The 22,102-nt window shown below is 39.6% G+C and overlaps 2 protein-coding genes across 7 annotated transcripts in view; one reads left to right on the top strand and one right to left on the bottom strand.

Moving 5' to 3' along the window:
• ABCD3 (ATP binding cassette subfamily D member 3) overlaps nucleotides 1–5,834 on the top strand; it is a 28,474-nt gene extending 22,640 nt beyond the window's left edge. For all 6 annotated transcript variants that reach the window (XM_086901846.1, XM_086901843.1, XM_023932034.2 and 3 more), the window contains 4 exons: nucleotides 138–257; nucleotides 675–779; nucleotides 2,122–2,178; nucleotides 2,766–5,834. In XM_086901846.1, the coding sequence (XP_086757972.1) occupies nucleotides 138–257; nucleotides 675–779; nucleotides 2,122–2,178; nucleotides 2,766–2,843 (360 nt within the window). In that variant the 3' untranslated portion in view covers nucleotides 2,844–5,834. The remainder of the gene's footprint in view (nucleotides 1–137; nucleotides 258–674; nucleotides 780–2,121; nucleotides 2,179–2,765) is intronic.
• Nucleotides 5,835–13,831: 7,997 nt separating this feature from the next.
• Nucleotides 13,832–21,984, bottom strand: F3 (coagulation factor III, tissue factor). The gene is made up of 6 exons (XM_086901840.1): nucleotides 21,003–21,984; nucleotides 19,969–20,089; nucleotides 17,702–17,886; nucleotides 17,145–17,326; nucleotides 16,879–17,038; nucleotides 13,832–15,798 (listed from the first exon to the last, which is right to left on the bottom strand). Exons 1-6 carry the CDS (start codon nucleotides 21,388–21,390, stop codon nucleotides 15,650–15,652), a joined length of 1,185 nt encoding a protein of 394 aa, XP_086757966.1. The 5' UTR covers nucleotides 21,391–21,984; the 3' UTR covers nucleotides 13,832–15,649.
• Nucleotides 21,985–22,102: the final 118 nt, after the last annotated feature.

The following is a 22,102-nucleotide window of genomic DNA, read 5'->3' as shown; positions in this document are numbered from 1 at the left end:
TGCTAAGAAAAGCACTGCATTTAATAGGCTTTTAATACTTATCAAGGTTGATAGTGTTATGGTATAATCCTTTATAGCTTTTTTTCAGCCACTTGTCTTCTAAGTTCATGTAAGCTTTGTCATTCCTGTTTCCATAGGTCCTGAAGGAGTACTTGGATAATGTCCAACTGGGTCAAATCTTGGAACGTGAAGGAGGCTGGGATAGTGTTCAGGACTGGATGGATGTACTCAGCGGGGGAGAAAAGCAGAGAATGGCAGTATGTCTCAAAAACATAAATTCTTAACAAATGCAGAACATAAAAAATAAAATCTTAACTGTAAGCTATTTCTATTTATTAAATTAAATATTAGTATTTGACATAGAAGAAACGCCCAAAATGTGAAATACCTAAATACTGAGAAAACAACTGTAAATAGTGGGGTTTGTGCTCAAAATTTAAAAAGAAATACTGGCTTTTAAACATCCTTTCACCATGTAAACAGAATTTCTAAAATTGTCTTGAATAAAAAGTATAATGTGCAACTTTTGGATTTTCAGGTTTCAGTGGGTGCCAACTTAATTCCCTTTCCATAGTAGATCTTTGGACACTAATTCTTAGTTTTTCTAACACTGCACCATTGCTGGTAGTTCTGTATCCACAGTATGTTTTGTGTTTTTTTGGCTTGCATTCCAGATGGCAAGGCTGTTCTATCATAAGCCCCAGTTTGCAATTCTGGATGAGTGCACCAGTGCTGTTAGTGTGGATGTAGAAGGCTACATTTACAGCCACTGCCGAAAGGTGAGCACTTTGTTTCTGGAATTATCTCTCTGTACATTAGCAAGAAACCTAAAATGGTATAAGGTTCATTCTTCCTTATGCTTACTGCAGAAAAATTAAAAAAAAATTGAAAAAAAGCTTAGGGAAGCATACAACTTTATGCACACTAGAATTCAGTAATCATTTTGTAGTCCTAGGATAATTTAGATGTACATGTAGTCTCTGTGATATACAGAGGCCTCTTAACTAACTGCTAAGTAACCTTACTTTTCCAGATAGAGTTAGAATGTCAGGTTAGGACCAAATAATCTAAAATTATAGAATGTTTTCTTATTTAAAAGGCTTCTTTTGGCCAGGCTGGAAGTTATGGTTTCCATCTGTTTTGAGATACAAAAATCCAAGCACTCTAGGAAAATAAGACAATGCTAAATACAGCTTTGTGTTTCCTTGTCCTCTTAAACTCACCATTTCAGAGTCTCTGTAGTGCCATGTGAAAGCAATTTTGAATTTAGGATGTGAATTTACTTTCACACCCTAGTCTGGGAGAGGAAGGGCTTGAAATGACGTTAGTTATTGAGTAGCAGTATTCCAGAATGATAATGGAGTAAAGCTGTGCATCCACTGAAATATGTGCTTGAAATTAAAGGAGCCCTCTGTAGTAGTGAATGGACATTAGGTGAGGACTCTGCAGGAGAAGGATCATTATTTCATGAACTGATTTTACCACAGTGGTATCAATACCCAGGTTCTAAAGTCTATTTTCCGTGTACTTCTTATTCTATTAACTTGAATATTCATTTGTGCTTGCCAAGTGACTGATGCATGTTACTAAAAAATAGAATTCCTGGTTAGGCTGTCCTTGCAGAAAGAAAAAATGTTACCTCGCTTTATCATCAGAGTCATTTTGTCCTTGCTGCTACTGTCGGGATGAATAGTTGACCAAGGAAATAAAGGAATTCACTTATTCACTTCCAATTGTCACTCTAAGTTTGTCATTCATTCCATCCTTTGTGGGTTTGAGATTTTTTTTGTTGTTAAAATTCCTTTATTCACCCGCTTTACTGTTTTACCTGCCTCCTACCTTGCCTTTTTTACACAGTTAATTCTATGTTTGACAAATCTTTAGGAGCAAAAGAATGGTGAAATCAGTTAAAAACAATAAATCCCTCCTGATTGTTTTCCCCCATGCCCGCAAAATCTTGTAATAAAAGATATATATATATATATATATATATAGTGTTAACAGTAGTCTGGAAGTTTGTGGTTATGAATTTAAGATCTTCATCTGATACAATATTGAAAAATAAATAATACCTAACCCATGAGAAGAATTAACTGTTTTGTGGGTTTTTGTGTCATATAGGTTGGCATCACTCTCTTCACTGTTTCCCACAGGAAGTCACTCTGGAAACATCATGATGTATGTAATCTTTGCTTTATTAAGAATATTTGTGGGTTTTGTTGAGTGACTCTATGAAATTGATTTGGTGATTCAAGGTGTTATCATTTTATATCCTAATAGGTCATGTTCTGTTTGGGTTTCTATAAGGTTTTACTCTTCATTAGTCCGAATCAGATACATTTATGCTTTAAAAGAAAAGGTCTCTAAGATTACTTTTTATTGCAAACTAAGATTTTACTTGTACTACTTTTAATTTTTATGCAGACAGACTGTACATGTGCATAAAAATACTGAGTTAATACACAGGGATGAATTTGTGCCCTAAGTATATTGTCACAAAACCCAAGAGAACAGTGTTAAGTCTAGATATGGCTGTTAGCAGACTGATGTATGATGTGCAAAAACGTAGTTTAACATTTTTACAGAGGCAGGTGAATTTAATGATGTGTGAGGTGGGAGCAGCTTACCCTCTGAGTTTAAGTTTTTGTTAAAACTTTTTAAATGTTTTTTAAAGATTTTTAAAAGTACTTCAAATTATAATTTATTTAGGTCTTTATAGAGCTGGTTATTTTGAGGGGTTAATAACATATGCTTTTTTTTTTCAGTTCTACTTGCATATGGATGGCCGAGGAAACTATGAGTTCAAGAAAATAACTGAAGACACAGTTGAATTTGGATCTTAAAAGTCGTGAACTGAACTACTAGAGACTGATGATTACAGGAAGTGTGTAGAATGTCTGACAATGTACCATAAAATTACTCAGCTTGTTAAGCATTTACTATTATGTAGGATATTGCTAATTGTGTATATGTTGGTTTAATTATTGATATGTACTAAGAATGTCCTTATTCTTGTGGTTTAAAAACCTGCCTAAATTAAATTGGGCTTAAATTAGTGTAACCTGATTCATCCTGGGATGCAAACCATTTGAAATCGGCTGATTTGACTTTTGTAGACCTTCTTTCCCTTCAGTGAAAAGCCCTGTTAAAATTAGGGTTGCTACCTCTCTTGTTCCTGCAAAGCAGTCTTGGATTTTTGCTCTGTTCTATGCATGTTTCAGAGAGATCTGGCATGGTGCAGGACATTGTCCCGTCTTCAGATCTGTGCCCTGTTAAATGAAAGAGCCTTTTCCTTGTCCAAGCCTTGTCATGTAGCCAATGTGCCCTTGCTGAAAAGGGATGAACTGAAACTAAAAGACAAAACTAATTCCTTCTGGTGTTTAAAAAAAAAATAAGGTTGTTCTTTGCTGGGATTTGGATTAATCTTTAACATCTGTATGTCCATGCAGTCCTTTCTACAGCTCAGCTACCATTCTCTCCCAATTTAGCAAAAGCTTCGTGCATCCTCCAGCCCAACTGTCCTTTTGCTGTCAGAGAAATATTGTGGTAATGAGTTGAGAGGAGGTTGAGGGAGGAAAGGACTGGCTCACTAGAAAAAGCAGGAGGGAAAATGATGATCCTTGTATCAAGTAAGTTTGTGAATATTTTTAGCTCTGAAGAAATGAATGACTCCCACAAGGTGAAACAGAGAAAAGAATGTGGGTCCAGTCATTCCTCAAATCAGTAGAGGTTATAATGGGTCCAGAAGTGTTAATCTGTGAAATAGAAGACAGTTGTCCTGTGTTCAGTCCTGTAATACAGCAGTTACTTTTTCCAAGTTCCTCCTTTTCTCCGTCTTCAAAAAAAATCTGATGATTTTATGGTTTTAGCTGCCCTTCAGCTCTGAACTTGAAAGCAAGTAATAATGGTACTCTCAGTTTGGCCTTCTAGGCTCTGAAGCCTGAAACAATGCTTTCATTCTTCATGTTTATCTCTTATTGTCATAATGTTTCTTTATTTCTGATACAAATTATTTACCAGTGATTCTCTGTGTTTTGTAAGGATCTCCAGTCCTTCCTGGTATTTTTGTTCCAGCTTCCAAATCCCCTCAAAGGAACAAAACTCTTACAATAGTTTACTGTAATTGTTTTATCCATACAAGTGATTACTGTGGTTGTCATTTGACTTTGACAAACGTAAATCCAGCAAGGTGTTTTTTGTGATCAGGGAATAGGAAGGTATAATTCAAACTGAATTGCTGTTTAGGCTTTAAAACAAAAAAATTACACTACCTGTTGTACAGTGAAGGTCTAGTAGTTTTTTATTGTTCCATATAAGATATAATAGAGGAATGCACTACATGAAGGCATGCATAAAATATGCAATACATCTGTACTTTGTGCATCTTTTATCGAGGGTTTAGATTTTAAAAAGCCCCTACTTTTTATAAAATGAATATGTACTTGGATGCACTGCTGTTTGTTAATTTTTACCCAGTTTAATTAGTAATTTTCTTTCATGTTGAAATTGCTACCTGTTAATATTTTTCCTTTTATCATCATTCTTGCCCCTATCTGTCAGTATTCTTTCAAAATACTCAAATGCAAACAGCTCTCGTGATACAAGAATCTAGTGACCACAGTAGAATCAGAGTATATTGCATCAATAAAGATCAGAGAGAAGCTTTTATGAAGTACAACACATTCAAGAGAATAAGGTACCAGAATAATTTTTGTACTTGTTTTACAGGAAGGCAGATAGGTGTCTGATTTCACTAATCTCTTGTTTCTGTCCATTCAGATTCTCACAGCAGCCATAGCATAGCAGGTAGCAGCATGCTGTGTGTGAGGTTGTAGTCTTTTTCAAAGTGTAACCATGGAAATAGGGATGCCAGATAGGTTGTTGTGTGGGAAGGTTTTGGTTTGGGGTTTTATTTTTGTGGAAGTTCTCAGCACGAATGCAACTTCTTCTCTTGGAAGGTTTATTTTAGGAGCCTTTTAGAGAGACAAAGAAAAAATGAATCTCTAAGCTGAGAAAGTTGCTGTGATCTTTGTGATTAGGGCAGTCTTTTGCAGTGGCGTAGTGAACTTGAGATACTTTAATGTATTTTTAATGCTAACAAGCAAAACCATACACAGCACACTTCCTTTGCCCCCAGCAGCCAATCCCAATTGTACTTTACAATTTTACTGGTTGTAACAGAATTTTGTGTAATCCTGTATTTATTTTTAAAACTAACAACAAGCAAACAAAAAAATCCATCTCCAAAATCAAGGAGGAATCGGTTTGCCTTTAGGTGCCATGAAGTTTGTTGAAACTGAGGATGCTGGTATCTCCTTAGGGCCAGGACTTGTTTCTAAATATACTGGAAGGAAAGAAAAATATTCTTCTGGGCTTGATTGTAAGGGAAGCTTACAAAGAAAATATAAAAAAGAATGATATTTTAGAATTATATTATTAAAAGGCCTTACATCAAAGTGTTTGAGATAGACTTGATCTAATGAGAGATTGTAAAAAAATCTAATGAAAATGATCGAAGTCTCAGTTCTGTTGCAGAATTGCACTGTGATACTGTATTTAAGTTGTGTTTCTTTAATAGCAGAAGTTGGAAATTCATGAAATGGAATTCTGAACTATCATAGTAGACAACATACTGATTAATACTTTCAGTCTCAAATTGTTGGTGCTTTGAAGATGGTACTGGAAAGAGTCAGATGGCTGCATTTCAACGGTGGGAAACATTCCTGTGTGTAAATACTGTAAAGTGTTTTGGAGGGGGGAAATGGCGCTATGTAAATGTAAGACATTAAGTGCCTCTGAAATAATAATAATAAAAAATCTAAAGATAAAATATATCTAGGCTTTTCATGTTTCTTAATGATGTGATCAGAAATTCTGTAATAATATAGTGAACACATATCTACAAATATCGAGTTACTCAGTGAGGCGATTGTCTTATGTTGAGCTTTGAAATCTGTGGTGCTGTCTGAAATTTGCCCTGGAATCAGCCAGGTGATGCCATTTGGTTTAGGCTTAACCAAGTACATGAGCTCAGTTCTTGAAGACATGTACTAAGAGCAATGGGATTATAGATGCATTAGTCTGCTTTAAATCTGTGCTGAGACTGGCTCAGTTGGCTGTATTAGCCTGGTGCTAATAACACATGAGCCATTGACCTAAGAAATGGACTCAGTGATCTTTGTTGGGTCCCTTCCAGCTCAGAATATTCTGTGATCCTCTCTCTTCTTTGTCTCCTGGCCACTTCTTTTCCCTTTGTTGATTTTAGAAGTGCCTGAATAAGATTAACATAATAGCAGTATGTAATTATTTTGAGTGCTCCTTCATCTTTTACTTTGAGGATAATAAGTTAACCTTTTTTCACCTTTTTCTTATTTTTAATTTTTAATTGTTTTCCTTTGTTGTGGCAGACATACCAGCTATTATGATACTTGAAAAACAGTAGTGTAAAAGTGCAGCCAAGATGTGCTTGAATGAACTGATTTTTAAGTGATCAGCATTTTCTATTGCTAACTAGTACAGATTTTTCCTTTTCTTCACTGAAATTAGTTGTGCAAAAAGTGTATTGTAAAGCACTCTTAAAGGGTAGAGCTCCCTTCGAAGGAAAATGTTTCAACCAAGAATGCAGTCTTCCAAATCAAAGTATTGTTCAATTAGAGACGAGGAAAGAAAGGAATTTCTGTGTTGTGGAAGGGATGTTTAATACATGAATTTATTTTTTAGGTACATTGAATCAAGGTCTAAGTTAAAAATCCGTTATTAAAATTTAAATTTAACTGTTGTCGGTACTGTGAGATGTCCATAGAAACATCCATGGTAATGATCATCTGAAATCCCACTGCAAAAAATAGTGGGGTGAAAAGGCTGCCTAGGTTTTATAGAGAAAATAAACCACAACTTTTATCTGTCAAGAAAATCAACAGTGTGCAAATTCAAATTTTTGTGTATAAAGCTGCTTTTAAAAGCAGTTATTTCTATGTACAATCTGTTTACTTCTTTATTAGTGGACATAAGCAGATGGTTTGTGCCAGTCCCTTTCCTGAGCATGGAAAGAGGTTTCTTAGTTTTACTAATCAGGGATATACAGTAGTGTCAGGGAGAGGTGGGTTGGTTGGTTTTCACTTCACATGTTGTGGTTCAAGGCTCTTGCCAGGGCTCAAAAATAGAGTCAGGTATTTTTTATGATGCCTGAAATTTCACTGGGAAGTTTAGAGGCTGTGCACACTACAGATAGATTGCTATGTTTGTTTACATGTTCTGATGAAACCCATCCTGTCACATGTACTCAAAGAGAGGATGAAACTAGTTTTACTCAACCCAAACCATTCTATTCATCTTGAAACAGAAATATAGCCAAGTTAGATTATTATGAAAGCAGCTTGTCTTTCATGTTAAAAACCTTAGAAAGATGTAATCTTCAAAGCCTTGGTTGAACTTCTGCATCATTTTCTGTCCTTGTATTAAAAAAGCAGAGTCAGATGACAAGCAGCCTGGAACTTCACAGACAGAAGCTGTTGTAAGGGAGTAATTCGGAAAATTCAGGGATTAAATCAGAATAATATGCCTAAGTAAATTCCATGGGGATTGACTTGGGAAACTGAAGACATTTTTCCAGTAATCCTGCAATGAATTTGCCAGTAATCCTACAATGCAAGAATAATCATCCAGTTGGCATTTTAAATGGGAGACAAGGGAAACTTGGACTCTCCACATATGTGGATTATATCTTTCACAAACCAGGCTTAATCACAATCTCTTACACTGCTTAGAAACCTCTCTCTTAGTGACCTTTGGCAAGTCTGAACCATAAAGATTGAACACAATTGCTTTTGCTGGTGAAAGGAACACATTTGTTGTAATGTCCAGCCCTGTTCCCTGCTCGGCTTGTCCACAAACCAACTTTATTTCCCACCCATCCCTCCTTTTGGGAAACAAGTGGCATCCACACATGATGCTGAACCAAAATAGAACAGAACTGGAAAAATGAGGTCAATTCTGTCCAGACAAAAAAAAAATAAACGCTGAGGCTGGTTTACTTGGGTAGAAATAGGGAACTCCACCTACATGACTAAGCAAATTTTCTCCATTAAAATGACTTAAGAGTTTGGCACGAATCAAAGTTGACTTTTTAAGCTTGATTATTGAAAGTTTGGGGGATGCTGCTCTGATCCCTCAGCTCTAATCATGCTGTCAGGGACACACTCCATGTGTGCAATTGAAGAGGTTTTCTATGTAACCAAATATACTCTTAATCTCTTTATCCTGAATGGTGTAGTGCAAGTAGGTTCTGAAAAACAATCGGCTACTTTTAATCACTGTGAATCATGACAAGTGTAAAAGTGCTCCCCAAAATAAGCTAACCTTAAGTTTTTTACTTAATTGTAGTATTTTACTGCAGGAATGTGTTGACACAGAAGCAACTGATGGGACAGATGTGGTAACACACTGAAAGATGAAGTATCTATAGAGAGGTTAATGTGTTGGGAAAAAGAATGGTTAAAAAGCAAAGCATGTGTGCTGGAGGCTTCTTAGAACTTGGATGCAGTATTATGCAACAAGACTTCTCTGAAAAGCCGGGGACCATATGCAAATACTTTCTGGAGCATAGTAGGGAATTAAGGGCCAAGGTCAAATCTACTCAGCCCACCTAATGCTAACTAGATTAAGAAAAAAGCCTTTCCATTTTTTTCAGTTATGAAGATAGTTATATTTACAATAGTTCTATGCAGAGAGTTTTAGAAAGGCTACTTGAGGTTAGATGTGCATGTTCTCTTCATGCTTCATGTGTTAACCTCTGTAAACTGTCCCTTGGGCCCTGGGGCGTCAGGCTGCTGGTACAGAAGATACTGGAGCAGGAGTGTGTGTGACAGACAGTAGTGATTCCTGCATGCACCATGCATTTTATTGTCTCTGAGTTTGTTGTGTAGGGACCTGCTTGAGAGACAGGTACAGAGCAACCTCTCAGCTATTTTGACTTCTTGTGCCTGTCACTTGCTGTGGAGTAGAAAGTCTTTTTTCAAAAGATGTTTTTGGGGTTGCTTTTTCAAGACAGACTCAGTAGAACTCAAAGCACATGGCCCAAAATAACCCCAGTTTTAAACACAGCTGCCTTCCAGCTATTCCTACCCATGCCTTTCTTTTCCTTGCCACTGGATAGCATGTTATCAGAATTCCAAACATAGCTTGTACTTCAACATAATTCACAGGGCTAGGACTTCTACAGCTCTATTTATGACATGTGCAGCAGTAGTAAAACATTTTCCAGTACTTCTAGAAGACTTCAGTTCTTTCTGTGAGGTACTTAGGCCATTTCTCTGAGAGTTAAAAGGGCAGGCAGTAAGAGGACTCTGTTTTCTGTTTGAAGGATACTGAGGCACGGAAGTCTGGTGAGAAGCTTAACAGTCAGCCTGAAAACGTAATTCTGAGCTATTCCTGAGTTTCTGAGACTAAGCAAGTTTGTCAGGAGAAGGGAGTATGGTTTTGTGCAGGCTTCAACACCAACATGCAAACAATAGGTAGGTACTGATTGATTGTTAACTGGGGCCTTGTTTCAGCAGTGTTTGAATATTGGACAGCACAGGGTATGTTATAGCCCAAGATTCCTGGAGAAGCTGTCAGAGGGAAGCGCTGAATAGGACATGGGAGGTGTTTGGGAGAAGAGAGCTGTTCCTATCCTTAATATCAGCTCTTACTGAGCTGTTCAGATTATGTTCCTTTTCATTATTAGAAAAGAGAGGATCTAATAAATTTCTTGTGCTCTTTTCCTCCAAATATTGGTGAAATCTGGATCTGACTTGATCTCAGTGTGTTATTCGTTTAGAAACCTTTGGATGGTTAATGTGCTGATTATGCCCTTTTTTACCACTTGGTGTCACCTTTTCTAGGCACATGAGGCGCAGAAAGCAGACCCAGAAATCCTGTTGAGGAGATGGCTTAAGGTAGAAGCTGTACGTGCAGGGCCCTGCTCCGATAGATCGCTGTGAGGGGAGGGAGGAACGGGTCCATGGTCCCACCGGAGTGACTCCTGCAGCACTGACACACAGGGTGGGGTGCACCCTTGGTGCTTTCTGGAAGCCAGTGATCATGTTAAGAGTCGAGCGGAAAGCTGGGAAATCAGACTGAGAATTATCTCTGTGGAGATGTACATGTTTAGGGTGAATGGATGGTAAAGTATGAAGGCAACAGAGAGAAACTTTGTGTTAATCAAGGATGCACTCTTTAAAGTAAAAAAACCCTCAACTAACAAACCCACATTCTCCCCTGGAATAATGAGTGCTTCCTATTTGGAGTAGATTTTAAAATCTCACTTGTCACACTAGCTCTTCTAGTACACTAGCTGTTTAATTGAGTTGTGTAATTACTGAATAAGTAATTAAAAAATTGCCATGTGATCTCATTGGGAATATATTTCTCTGTTGAAAGGAAGGTGAGTTTTAATTAAACCTCTTTTAATGAAACATTTTTTTGAATTTAACAATGTCAGTACTTTGCTGCTTAAATACTTCTTGAAGTAATAAGGTAGAAAACTTGAAAATAAAAGTAGAAGAAAATACATCAGGGAATATAAATGAGATCTGTAACTGTGAAGATTCTTTAAATTCATGATAATGACTTCATTACTATTTTAAACAAGGCACTAAAAAATTATACTTAAATGTAATTCGGTGCAGTAAGTTACTTGGAGCAGTGCTAGTGAATGTTCTGGAAGTTACTATCTCAATAATAATGACCAAGGGGAGCTGTACAAGGTAAAAATAATGCTTCCATGTTATTAATATGTTTTCAGTTGTGATTAATGGATGTGGATTTATTCAGGTTCCATATTTTGATTAAAATGAGATTCTGCCTAGCTGTCTGAGGAAATAAGGCAGTGGGTTCATCTCTCATGAAGAATAAGTAATGGCAATGAGTAGGGAATGGAGGAGAGGAGGGAAACATCAACAAAGGAGCCAGAGGAAGTCAGGGGCAAAAGCATTTTAGGCTTCTTACAGGACCCAGTCACTAAAAGATGTCACTAATAGGGTGCAGATTTTGACAAGATGAGAAACAGGCACAACCTCTGCAATTGGACATCTGAGACAGAACCTGTCTTTGAAACCCTGGAGACAGTCAGTGTGGCTGCATGTTTATAACCAGGTACTGGCAGGTTTTATGGAACAAGCCACCCCTGAGGGGAATCTTGCTATGAACGTAGCTAATTCAGCTAGATGCTGAGGAGTTACAGGGAAAGATGTTCTTTCTGGGTCCTTTGGGGGGATGCTACAAGAGGCTCTGTGGGTTGAGTAAAAGCCTGTACCAAAAGCAGAAGGATCTCAGTGGTGGGAAGATTTCTCATTATATGTTGTAGGAAGACCTCTGCAGCACATCTTTATGCTCTGAGCTTTGCTAAAAGTTCTGCTGTAGAGCACTGGAGGACACACACCATCAAATAAGGGAAAGGCAGCTCTCTGTGGCAGTTTGTCTGTGTAAGGGACTGACTGGGCGTAGTCTGTGAGGGAACATACGCCATGATGAGTAGCACCACACCTAAGGGTTGTGGAAAGATTTTCAGCTGACCAGTTACTGATTCTGTCCTGTCCAGCAGGTTATTCTTTTCCTGTCATTCTTGAACATGATCACCAGGACAAACACAGACTATAGAAAGCATGGTTAGTTGTATGTGGGTAAATTCTGTGTAATTAGAAGATTATTCAATTGACACTTGGGTCTGATAATGTGTATTAAAAAGTTCTGAAACTGTGGCAGTCACTACTAACCTGCAAAATAATCAGCATTACAAAACTGAACTGAGAGGGTAATCTATCACAGCGGCTTATTCTTACTTCATACAGAAACTCTTTGTCCTGACTTGCCACAAACTAGTGATCCAAGTTAAGCTCATAATCACATTCTTATCATTACATGCCTCTCAGCAGCAGCCTTCTCACACTGAGTCTGCTAGAAATAGCTAAACTGTTTGCTGCCATATCCATCATACACTTATGAAGTCCTCTACGGTTGTTAATTTTAAGTAATGGCAGTAATTTATTATCTGCATTGCTGTTAGGGCTGACAGAAAAGTAGCAGAACAGTATCAGCCTTTATTTGCTTATGTGAAGAAGAACGTGGTTTTACTGCAGGCTTGTTACAGTGTGCAGTGTTACACATGCACTTGTACAGGGAGAGGACACAAACACTGTGTGAAGGAACTATGCAAATGTATTTATCCACTTGAAATAGTTAGATACCTTTTTCAAATGACAGGGAGTGAAGCGAAACAGGGGAATAGGGAGCATCAGTAGGAGCATGCCTGCTTACAGAAACCTGCTTAGAAGAGGAGCCAGGAAACTTAGGTGCTTAGGAAAAGCCTTCCCTTTCTCGTTTCCATTCCCTGTGTGTCTGGCTCCACGTTAAAATCCATACAGTGCTGAAGTGGCCATATATATGGGCCTAGTCTTTCCTAGTGACAACACCTTTTTAAGTATGATAACTTCTGCCCAACCCAATACTCTGAGAAAGTCTCTGCATAAAACATTTTGTGTGGGTTCAGCCCAAGGGATACAACTTACAGAAGTTTGCAATTAAAAAGCCCCTTTCTCAACTGTCTCCAGAAACAAAAAAAACCCTCTTAGAAATAGGATCTGTGAGCCGCGTGACTCGGGTTACTCAGCATTGTTGGATGATAACAAACTGCAGCTAGGAAACAGAAGTGCTTCAGGCTTTCAGAACTTGTGTAGTCAGGGGTCTCTTGCCATTTAAGGCACTTGTTTGTGTTTCTGTGGGTGTCTCTTCTCCCCTTCTTCCCTTCCCCCATATTCAGAACAAACCAAGAATCTCTTGAAGTAATGAAATATAATTTATAGCTTCACTCTGTGTAGTTTATGACAAGCAACTGCATGGTCTAATTTAATAAATGATATGCTGTAATTACAGGCTTTCCTTTTCCTATTAGCTCTTCCCTTTTGTGAGTCTGGCACTGAATGAAGCTGAGGAAGCAGAGCGCCTCGGGGAAAGGAAGTAATGATGACAACTTTGGAATGTTTTTAAATTGACTCCCACCAGCTCTCATGGTTTTGATTTCTGTTGTAAGATTCCTTCTCCATACAAAGTTTATGCATCAGCAGAAAATGCATTAAGCATTTATTGCTCAACATGAAGTAAATAGGGTTTTGAAGGGTTGAATTCTGGAGTTTTTCTTCCCTCTGTAAAAAGAGGAATTAAAGACCCAAGAAAACACCCCATAAACCACACTCACACATTCCCAGGAGTCTTTACCCATACAAAGATGGTAGCTATAGCACAGCAGGGAGGAAAAATATAAAATACAATTCTGTACAAATTGTTAGATTGGGATATTAACTTTGTAAGGTATTCCTTCTCATGAATACAATGGGTATCTTCTTTTGAGGCATATATAAAATGTTGAGATCCACAGCCAATTAGCTCCAACTACACGATGATTTTTTTACTATTCTCTTGAGGTTTTTTTTGTGTTTTGTGTATGCTGACCACTATCATTAGCAGTTCTCATCTCTGGGTCAGGCCCCATAATGCCTTGAATGAGCATCAGTACCACAAGCACAAGTACAGACTGCACTGTGGGAATGGAAGGCGATGCTTTGAATGCAAACCCTAATTGCTCATGTAAGTGGACAGCAGAAATGTTAGTCAGGGCTCTTTAAAAACTCCACTTTGTGAACTGTGGCTTCTCCTAGTTTTGACCTGCCCTGGTAGTCTGCTTTACACATTTTTTAGATTGTGGCAGCTTGCCTACACTGCTGTCCCAAATTAAGCTTCCTAAGTGTATATTTAATTTAGTTCTGGAATGAATATGTCACTTTGAAAAGGAAAAGACTTATGTTTCCAGTCACCTTTATTTCACTAGAAAAGTATAAATTACCATCATAAATACAGATAACACCAGTATAAAAATTAGATTCTCATCTATAAAATAAATACTAAAAGTCAAAGCAAATGGTATCTCCAAATCCCATCACCAAGATGATCTGAACCTATACCACAGAAACCATTCATCAACTGCTTAATTAAAAATTATGTTCAAAGTGCAGTAAATGCTGCTACCTATTCAGTGCTTGCTGAAGTGAGTTACTACTGACTCAAAGCCTGCAAAGTATTTGTTCTGGCACTTACTTCGAAATATCAGGCTCCCCTGTCTGTATAACTCTAGGTGTAGTGTAATTGGATATACTTTCCAGATAAATAGCAAGTACTGCTTCAATAGTGTTTCTTACAAGTTGCCAGTGCAGTAGTTTCAGTTTGTTTACCTTTGTTAACATCCAAAGATAAACAGACCAAGTTGATTTTATCCAAGAAGTGCAGAAATAATAGTAGCAATTTTGTCACATCTGAACTAACAGATCATTTCACTAGTTAATATTGTTAAAAGGCAGATAAATACAGAGTTTGTTTCATAGAAACAGAAAAATGTTCCTTTTAGTTAGGTAAAGGATACCTATTTTTCAAAAGTAGTGTTTTTTCCCCTCACAAGTACCGTAAATCTTCTGGCTCAGTAAGGCCATACTGATCAAGTTAAAAGTACCTCTAGTTCAGAAGCCTGTTTGACAGGATAATAGAAGGGGCTTGGAAACAGTCTAGGAGAAATCTCCCTGCAAAGGGACCTTGACAATTTAGAGACGGGCAATCACCAACCGTAGGAAGTTCCACAAGGGAAAGTGCAGGGTTTGGCACCTGGGATGGGCCAACCCTGGATGTACAGACAGACTGGGGAATGAGAGGCTGGAGAGCAGTGCCACAGAAAGGGACCTGGGGTCCTGGTCAGGGGAAAGTTGAAGGCGAGTCAGCCCTGGCAGCCAGGAGGGACATCCCTGTCCTGGGGGCACCAGGCCCAGCATCGCAGCCGGGCGAGGGAGGGGATGGTCCCGCTCTGCTCTGCACCGGGGCAGCCTCACCTCCAGGGCTGGGGCAGTTTTGGGTGCCACAATATAAAACTGACACTGAGCTGTTGGAGAGGGTCCAAAGGAGGGGAACAAGGATGGTGAAGGGTCTGGAAGGGAAGCTGTGTGAGGAGTGCCTGACGTCACTTGGTCTGTTCAGCCTGGAGGAAAGGAGACTGAGGGGAGACATTTTGGTCTTCAACATCACCAAAGGAAGCAGAGGGGCAGGTGCCAACCTCTTCACTTGTGACCAGTGACAGGACTCAAAAAACAACCCAAAGCTGAATCAGGGAAGGTTTAGGCTGGATATCAGGAAAAGGTTCCTTACCCAGAGGGTGTTTGGGCACTGGAAAAGGCTCCCCAGGGCAGTGGTCACTTCACCAGCCTGGCAGAGGTTAAGAAGCTGTTAGACAACGCTCTCAGGCACATGGTGTCACTCTTGGGGATGCTGCTGTGCTGGGCCAGGAGTTGGACTTGATCCTGTGCATCCCTTCCAACTCAGCACATTCTATAATTCTATGATTGTAACAGATCACCAGGATGCTTTTGCAGCCTCTGGCCACTAATGACACAGGGCTTCCTGATACCTGGTTTCATCTGTACTGTCTAGTGGATTTTTTAATCCACATAAAGTTTGGGCTTAAGAATTTCTGTTTCAGAGAGCCTGAAAGGCTCTACCCAATTACCCATTTTAGGTTTTTTGTTGTTGTTTTTTTTTCTGCTTTGGTACTGCCACTAGTGTCTGTAGTACTTTTTCCTTAGGCACCATTAAGCAGCTCCTTTTCTCTCATAGCTCTTGCTTTCTTTGCTTTCTTGCGTTTACACAGAACCACTGGAAGGACAATGGCAAGAGTGATGACTGCAACTGCTATCACTGCTAGGATGATAAAGACTTCTGTTCCATATTCTGTAGGGGGAAAAAAATCCAAGATTCAGTTATCAGAACCCACAGTGCTACAAACTCTTAGCACTCATTTCACTTAATGAAAAAATGCTTTCTATATTTTACAGTCCGACAGAAGTGGAGTCATCACTTCAGTGTGAACTAAATACATTTTTACATGAATTTGTTGAACTGAAGTAATGCTTTATTTTACCTGGTTCACATTAGGATTCAATCTAGTTTAGTTAGTTCATAAGTACCATGCTAACACCATAAGAATAAGTCAAACCATTCCCCCTGCCTGTACACTGTTTCTCTCCAACTGAAAATCTAATCTAGGTTATAATTAGAAAATACCAAGAGAAGATTTTTCTATTAAATTGTAATGAAGTTGCAATTTATCACTTTTGTGGTAAATTTTCTGGATTTGAGTTCATTTGCCATTTTAGAAGAGCTTTTCTAGAGTGCAAATACTCTTACCCAGGGAGAAGAAAGATACAGTACAGCAATGTGATATTATTTAAGTCATACTGATGCCTTTTTATTGAAGAAAGTGATATCCAAATGTCTAGTCTGAAATGGCTGGTTGATTCACCTACACTTGCCAACTTATCTTCCAGTAAAGAAGTCAATCTGCCAACCTCTGATCTTGGAACATAAAAGAAAGTCTTATTCTCATCATCTGCTTTTGGCATAACTAAAGGTCAGCTCATACTACAAGTAAATGGATATGTGGTTTTCCAGCATTTCTATGTTTTAGAGCTAATCCTTCAAGCACTTACTATGGCATCTGTTATTGGAAGGATCTGAGGAAAACAGAGAGAAAAATGAAGCTGAAGGCTAGTGATGAGATCTGGAACCTCAGACACCAGTCATCAACTCAGACAATTTAACCAAAACAGTTGGGCAAAACCCTAAAACCAGCTCAACCAACTAAAGATGGTGGACTCTTACTTAAAGTGAGTTCTTCTCATGAGTCTTCATGTTCCAACTGTGTATTCTAATTTACACAGTAAATAGTTTATAGCAGGTATCACAATTTAAAGATGTGGGGTTTTTATTGGAATATTAAAGACTGAGTGACAAACATCACACAATACTCACCATCTAAGATATTCTTTTCTCCACTGGTACAGAGCACCATGCTTTCTTGGCCATTACGGTTTTCTCTGCGGGAGGGAATGATTCCCTGGACATAGAAGCAATAGTTCTTTCCACTGTCAATGTTTACTTCAAAATTACGGCTTTTTGTTGTTACATCTTTCTGTAAAGGAAAAAAATATTTCAAGTGTCAGCTCTTAAGGTAGCACAGAAATTGTGTAACAGAATATAACAATTATTATGGAACAAAAACAAGAGTTAGACCTTACCTTTCCAGAACTTTGATCTTTCCAGTAATAGAGTTTGTATTCCAGGTCATGCTGGAAAATATCTTGAATACTTTGAAAGCTTCCATTAGGAAATATATATGGTGTAAGTGGATCTTTGAACATGACATTCAGTTTGGAACCTTTTTGTGAATAATCCTTTATCTCTGGTTTTCCAATAACAGCTAAACAAAGATTTTTAGAATTAAAAAACTGACATAATCTTTTATATAGGACATGTTCTTTTTCCTTCCTCCCTCCATTATCTTCCTTCCTTAAATCTATTACAAGTTTACAAAGCCAGTGAAGGCCTATATTTACCTGGTGCATAATATTAACTATATGGTCTACTCAGTGCAGTGAGAAACAAATGGTAACTAAATCTTACACTCTCCCCTACAACAGGGAAAGCACTATGACTGAATATTTTCTCCAATATCAGCAGGGCTACTGTAAGAATCTATAGAAAAAACACTTAAGCTCAATCTAAACCTTGTTTAAATAATCGAAGTTTCTTGAAAATAAATTTATAGTAAGATTTAATTGGTAATCCTACTTACTCTGACTATAAGGTGTAAATTTTTCAGAGACTGCAAAAGGTGGTTCTTCAAAGTTGTCTATCACTGCAGGATTTACAGACAGTATGTGTGCTGTATAGGTCTCCTTTACATTCCCGAGCACATCAGTAACATCACACTCTGTTTCTGATGTCAGTATGCATTTTCTCTTTATGTCAGATGTCTGTCTGAAAAGAGCAAGAAAGAAGTGTCAACACTTTCAAACCATACACACACACACACACACACACACACACACACACACACACACACATATATAATATATTTAGATATGCTGAGAAACATTTTTCCCCTCAAACTGTATAGATTTCTCTCATCTAGTAGAATAGTTTTGCAGGTATTAGGCTAAAAGGAGAACAGAAAACCTCAAAAGCCGCTATCCTGTACAGCTGTATTTCACAATTCAAAGCAGAATCAAGTAAATCAAATATGATTGATGTTAATTACAGAAATATGCTATAAGACTCATATATTAATTAATTCAATCTTTTACCTTAATTGAATAGCAACCATAACTAGTGCTGATTTTGCATTTTTCTGCACTTGCAGAATGTATTTTAAAAAATATAAGATGCATAAATCAGGTGTTATCCTTGATGCATTTGAAAACTATTACCTTAATAAACATCAGTTGTTATAGGAAGCTTTAGATGCTGATTGTTTAATGTGACAACAATGTCTCTGTGTAGGTGTAATTTGGTTTTGTATCTATGCAAATGCCACTAAGAACCACACAGTAGTAGCAAATTTTAGTGCAGAATTACAATTTTAAAACACTGACAAAAAGCATGACCCATGATGCACTGCTCTGGATTTTTAAATGGTAGAAGAAGGCAAGTCCATTTACTTGCGAAATAGCAATGAGACTATAAAAAAAGTGTTACTTTCTCATTTTACTTCCTCACATGGAACAAAGAAACAGATTAGATATTACTCCTTCAATTATTTCCCCTCTTTTTGCTGGTGAATTAAGCAGAACAAAAATTGTGTGATCTCAGCGGGAAGAGCGAGTGCTGACTGTTTGAATATTAACAAATGGGTCTTCCTCAAAGTAGATCAAGTTTCATTTTTTAGAGTCACCTGAACTCCCTTCTCACTTCATCAGATTTCTTTTGTCACATATCAGTTAGAGACAGTGCCACAAGATGTGCACTGAAAAGGGACAGAGGTTTGATCTTTGTGATGAAACAAATGTACTCTGTAAATACACATACACAATAAAGCAAACATTTAATCCCACTTCCTCCAGAAGAGCAGCTTCAGTCAAAAGAGGTGCCTCTGCTGCAGAACTACACCTGATTCTATGCTGAATCCTGGGTAAACTGAACTCAATTTTCTGCAAGCAAAATGTCTGTAAAGAAATTCCAGATTAAAAAATTTAATAAAATTTGTTCTTCTAAGCATGTGCTTTTAAGTACTTTAATCTAATCACTCTCTTAAAGAATGAAAAAGCACATTAAGCCATTACACTGGTATTTTACCTGTTAGTCATGAGAGAACACTCATTTTTATGCCACTTTTAGAGGCAGTAGAGACTACAGTACCAGTTTTTCATTAATACACAGGAATTTGATGATGTGTTTTCCCTTCAGGGCATGTTTAATAATGTTCTATGTATTGAAATGGGAGGTAAAACCAGCACAGATTTATTACTGAACTTCATGGAAGGTTTTGTGCAGGTCTGAAAGAGGCATTAGGCACTTCACATAAGCTATCTATGTTTTATATTCACAATATTTTACAGCTTATATAAAACATATCAGAGCAAGTCTTGACAGAGGTAGACGAACAAAGGTAATTTTGCAAGACAAAATTATTAATTACTGTGATTCACCAATTAGAAATAAAATGCAGACTCATTTATTAGATGCCTCCCAAGACTGAAGACACAAGTCCAGACACCTTGAAAGACATAAAAAGCTGAAGTTCTGTCTAATATGTGGTATGTCAGATTGAGTATCAGCTCCTTCAAAGTGTCCTGTCTGGGTCTCTCGAGCAGCACTGAAATCCAGAACTGAAATACTGACCTAAAGCTCATCTCTCCATTTCTGAAGTGGGAAAAAACAAGACTAAGCCTGGTATTTTTATAGTTGGACACTGGGAAGGATTAACAACTGGGTTGGTAATTTTCCTAATTCCTAACATTTGGGCGCTTTTCCTGTTATATTCACTTTCAGAAATATACAAACACGCTCTTTTTGTTTTCTTCAATTGCCATTAATGAACATATCATGGTGTTATCTACTTACCCGTGTATTTCTACAGTATAGAAGTAGCCTGATGGTTTTGGTTGCCACTGTAGTATAGTTTTAAAATTGATTGAAGACCAAGTTATATTGACTGCTGTTGGTGGTGGTTGTTCTTCATAGTCTTTAAATACAAAACAGAAAAGAGTGCTATCAGTCATATTTTATATAATTCCTGTTTCCCTGCAGTCATTATTCAGTTAAATGAAGCAGTTGCCTTTAATTGCAACTTGGAAACGTTTTCCTGGGGGAAAAAGGCTCAGTCCTGCCCTTACAAAAGGACTGCTCATCTTACTAAAGGAATATGTCCTGGCAGAAGTGAAAAATGAGAAGAAAATTCTTTTCTGTCTTGTAACTCCGAATAGATAAATTAATTTGGAACTCTGTTTAATGCTTCCTTTTTGATCCATGATCTTTGCAGAAGGTACAAAAGCTTGAACATGCACGAGAATGTTCGAGCACTGAACAAACGAGGCACAGTCCAAAATCATCCTTAGTTTTACCTGCTGCAGAAAGCGTTAGCCCCTGGATTCCCGTTGACATATTTTAGAAAGATAAAGTCTTTTTAAAAATCAGTGGTTACCCCACACACCTACAATATCTGAGAGGGGCCACTCCGGGATGAGCTCGTGTCCCGCTCAAGCAGATGGGCTGCCAGCCACAGCTGCTTCGGGGAAATGCCTGGGAAGAAGCCGGGCGGGAAAATCCCTCTCACCCCTGTAACCTCTGGAAACCCTTCACCGTTTACTTCTCCACCTCTTCCACAAGCTCGGAGCTGGGAACGAGGGGAGGAAATCTTGCGACTTCACTGCAGGTGCCGACCCCCGCGGCCGCCCCCGCTCCCCAGCACGGCCGAGGCCGCTGAGGAGCCCGCAGTAGCGATCAGCCTCGGTGGCCCGAGCCAATGTCGCTGTCCCCTTCCCGCCAGCGCGGGGCGGCTCTCGGGCTCCCTGAGGGACACGCCGTCCTGCGGCTCCGAGGGACCGATCCCGGCGCCCATCCCTCCCGTCCCGTCCGTCCCGCGGGCCGTCACTCACCGGCGGCGGCCAGGCGCCAGAGCAGCGCGCTGAGCAGCAGCGCCTGGCGCGGGGCGCTGAGCGGCATCCTGGCGCGGAGGGAGCTGAGGAGGACGGCCGCCGCCGGCATATATGGAGCAGGGCAGGGCAGAGGCGGGACTGCGGCCTCGCCCCGGGGCCGCCCAGCGGGGGCGAGGGGACCGGAGCGCGGCGGAAGCGCTCGGGCACCGCCGGGTTGAGCAAGCACAGCGGGGCATCTTCGAGGAAAGGGAGGGGAAGGGCGCTGAGGGACGGGCCTGTCCCGCGGGCTCCGGCCCCGCCACCGCCGCCCCCGGTGCAGGCCGAGCGGGACGTGAGGGCACACCTGGACATGCCTGCGGTCCGTGTCCCCCTGCCTGTTTGGTGTCATAGGGCACTTGTACCACCCCTCCCTTCTCCTCTTGGAATACCGGTGAAACGACACCGCTGGCTAGCCAGCTACATCCGCTGCAAACCTTTGGTTGGCTGCCGAGGGACACCTCAGCTCGGAAGTGGCTGCTCTGTGGGGCAGCTGGTCATGCAGAATTGATGTTGGGTTAATTAACCTTGATCCCGTACATCCTGGAGGGCTAAACATGCCAGTCCTTGCTTCAGCACACGGGACACTGGACACAAGTGCTCAGCTAGATCACGGCCTCTGTCCCCTCACACCGCGCCTAGGGAGCCCTGTCAAGGCTCATCGGTCACGCTAGACAGAAAGTAAGTTTCAGGCTTTCAGGGCTTAGTACCTCACCTCTCCTTTAAGCCAGGGGCTGTTAGCCCTTTTCCTAGGTCACACTGGGAAGGTATGCCATATTCAGAGGAACAGGGTATTTGTTTCTGGCAGAAGGCTTTCCGAATCTCAGCCTTTGCGCCAGGCTCCTGGGCTGTGCCTGGCGACCCCGGTGTCCCCTAAAGCCTTTACCCGGGCGGGGGCTGCGGCCCTGTGCAATGCTCAAGCTCCAGAGGGAGCTGTGCTCGCAGGAGCTCAGGGCTCTGCCGCTGGAAGGTGGGAGGCAGTAGAACCTGTGTCATAATTCAGGGGGACATACTCATGTACAGTCTTAGACTGATTCTTCTGTTTATTTTGATGCTGACTTGGT

This window comes from Cyanistes caeruleus, chromosome 9, assembly GCF_971803275.1.
Source record: "Cyanistes caeruleus chromosome 9, bCyaCae1.hap1.1, whole genome shotgun sequence".
In the NCBI taxonomy this organism is placed as follows: domain Eukaryota; kingdom Metazoa; phylum Chordata; class Aves; order Passeriformes; family Paridae; genus Cyanistes; species Cyanistes caeruleus.
Note: the sequence above shows the minus strand (reverse complement) of the source record. Positions and strands in the feature narration are given on the sequence as shown.